General features: G+C 37.9%; 1 protein-coding gene across 2 annotated transcripts in view; it reads right to left on the bottom strand.

Moving 5' to 3' along the window:
* Positions 1 to 79: 79 nt before the first annotated feature.
* The window catches only part of LOC106870526 (orexin receptor type 2), a 128,523-nt gene continuing 126,404 nt past the window's right edge, over positions 80 to 2,198 (bottom strand). For both annotated transcript variants that reach the window (XM_014916651.2, XM_014916650.2), the window contains exon 3: positions 80 to 1,847. In XM_014916651.2, the coding sequence (XP_014772137.1) occupies positions 451 to 1,545 (1,095 nt within the window). In that variant the 5' untranslated portion in view covers positions 1,546 to 1,847 and the 3' untranslated portion in view covers positions 80 to 450. The remainder of the gene's footprint in view (positions 1,848 to 2,198) is intronic.

Below are 2,198 nucleotides of genomic sequence, written 5' to 3'. Positions count from 1 at the left end.
ATATATATATATACATACATGTATGTATGTATATATATATATATATATATATATATATATATGAATGATGTGTATTTACATTACATGTACAATACACAGGGAGACTGAGATTCATATAAAATTTCTGTAAAACTCACTTCCAGCCATTCATGCATACATTTACGCATAGTTAACATGTATGCACTGAATCACGCTTACATATACATGCAATCTATGCTCACATATACATTTGTAATATGCAGCCACCATTTTGGTCAGATATATCCCATGCTTCATATAAATAACTCGTGTTTTATTGTTCAGTGTCATTCACTTCGTTCTCATCCTAAGACGACACACATCACGTATTTTCACAAATAAAAAGAAGTTTTCGTTCATTTTATTTCCTTGATTATGGATATGTTTCTTCGTTTGAATCGTGTTGTCACACATTTAAATACTCCCGTTCCTCTAGCTTTTACAACATCCTTTACAAAAGCAATTGGCTGCTGCGCGGGGGATCTCTTGCCGGAAGTTCACATTCAGGAAGCTGTACACAATTGGATTGATGGCATTATTGAGAAAATAAGATTTCAAACAAAATTTATAGATTAACTCAGCGGTAGGGTTTAGACTCGATTCAAAATCTTTCCAAACATTCCGAACGACCATCGCAATCAGAAACGGTAGGTAACTGACGACGAAAATGACGGACACTGCAAATAAAATCACGGTTGTTCGTCCGACGCGTATTTGTTGTCCTTGTCGTGGAACTTTGATCACGGCTGCCGAATATTTCCTCTGCTTGTTGTTTTCGGGGGTTTCGTCTGATAAGTCGACAACGCTAGGCTCTTCGGAATCGCGTTGGGAAGGACAAATGGGTTGCTGGGTAGATTTCGTGTGAATCTGCAGATCTTTGCGCTTGCGCACTTCCAAGGACAGGCGGACGTACAAGCCAAAGATGAGAGCAGTGCAAATGATGAACAAGAGGAACAAGAAACCGTAATAAGTCGTCGGATATTTTTTGTCAACGCTGTCGTCAGTGGAGCAATCTGAGCCGTATATACCGGGTACGACTTCTACCCGTTTTTTACCGAATATGACAAAAGAAGGCCAGGATAAAAGTATTCCAATGAAGAGTGCAACAACACAAAGCAATTTCGTTTTGCGAAGGCTGTACTGCAAGCCGACCTTACATATTCGATAGTATCGATCAAAAGCCACTTCTAGTAATACAATGGCGGAACTGATTGTCGTCACACTCAATGTGAAACGAAGCAGACGACATGCGAAAGGAGCGTCGAACAGATACGGGTTACACAGATCTGCAATTTCTGTCGGGATGCCAAAAAAGCAACCGAAGAGATCTAAAATCGATAAAGTAAGGATAAAGAAATGAGAAGAAGTCTTGCGTTTTTTCTGGCTGTACACCATTAAAACGATAATATTACCAATAGTGCCCATTAGAAATAATAAACCCATGAACACTATTACGGGAAGATAAAGTTCAAATTTTTCCGTATTTTTGATTTCAAGAATACATCGCTCGCTACAATTGAAATCCATTGTTTATTTCGGTTGGAAGATACGCGTCTTTAAAATGTTCTGGTAATGATGTTTGCCAGGATGCAAATTCTTTGAGAGGATGATATACAATGTCTAGTGTGGCACACAAAACATCGTCATGACAAGATCACACATTAAGACTTCGCAAGGAAGTTCTGTTGGAGATAAGCCTTTCGAATGATGATGTTGGTGATGATGGTGAGTATATTCAAAAATTATTTTGGATAAAGATATTTTGCTTGTTGTTTGTCCACTGCTGAGTAATATGAAGTAATGTTCCCTCGATCATTAACGACATAGACCTGCAATAGAAAACAGAAAATATATATGAGAGAGAATATGAGCGAACAAGACGGAAAAAAATTGTACTCGATTACCAAAAATAGAATTAAATAGCATTTTATTGTAATTGAAAAGATTTCACGAACTGTTACTCAGAGTTTCCCGTGACCGATCAACTGACATTGAGATTTTTCAGCTGCAATAAAATACCATACTGGTATAGTGGTATGTATCCCCGCCTGTCACGTGGGAGATCGGGGTTCGATTCCCTGCCGGGTGGGGTCCATTTTCTAACGGTTTTTGTGTTTCTTAAATGGCTTATAAACACCTTCCACGCTGCATTTATATAGATATATATATACATATATATA

This window comes from Octopus bimaculoides, chromosome 6, assembly GCF_001194135.2.
Source record: "Octopus bimaculoides isolate UCB-OBI-ISO-001 chromosome 6, ASM119413v2, whole genome shotgun sequence".
Classification (NCBI taxonomy): Eukaryota; Metazoa; Mollusca; class Cephalopoda; order Octopoda; family Octopodidae; genus Octopus; species Octopus bimaculoides.
The sequence above is the reverse complement of the archived record's forward strand: the minus strand, read 5'-3'. Positions and strand labels throughout refer to the sequence as shown.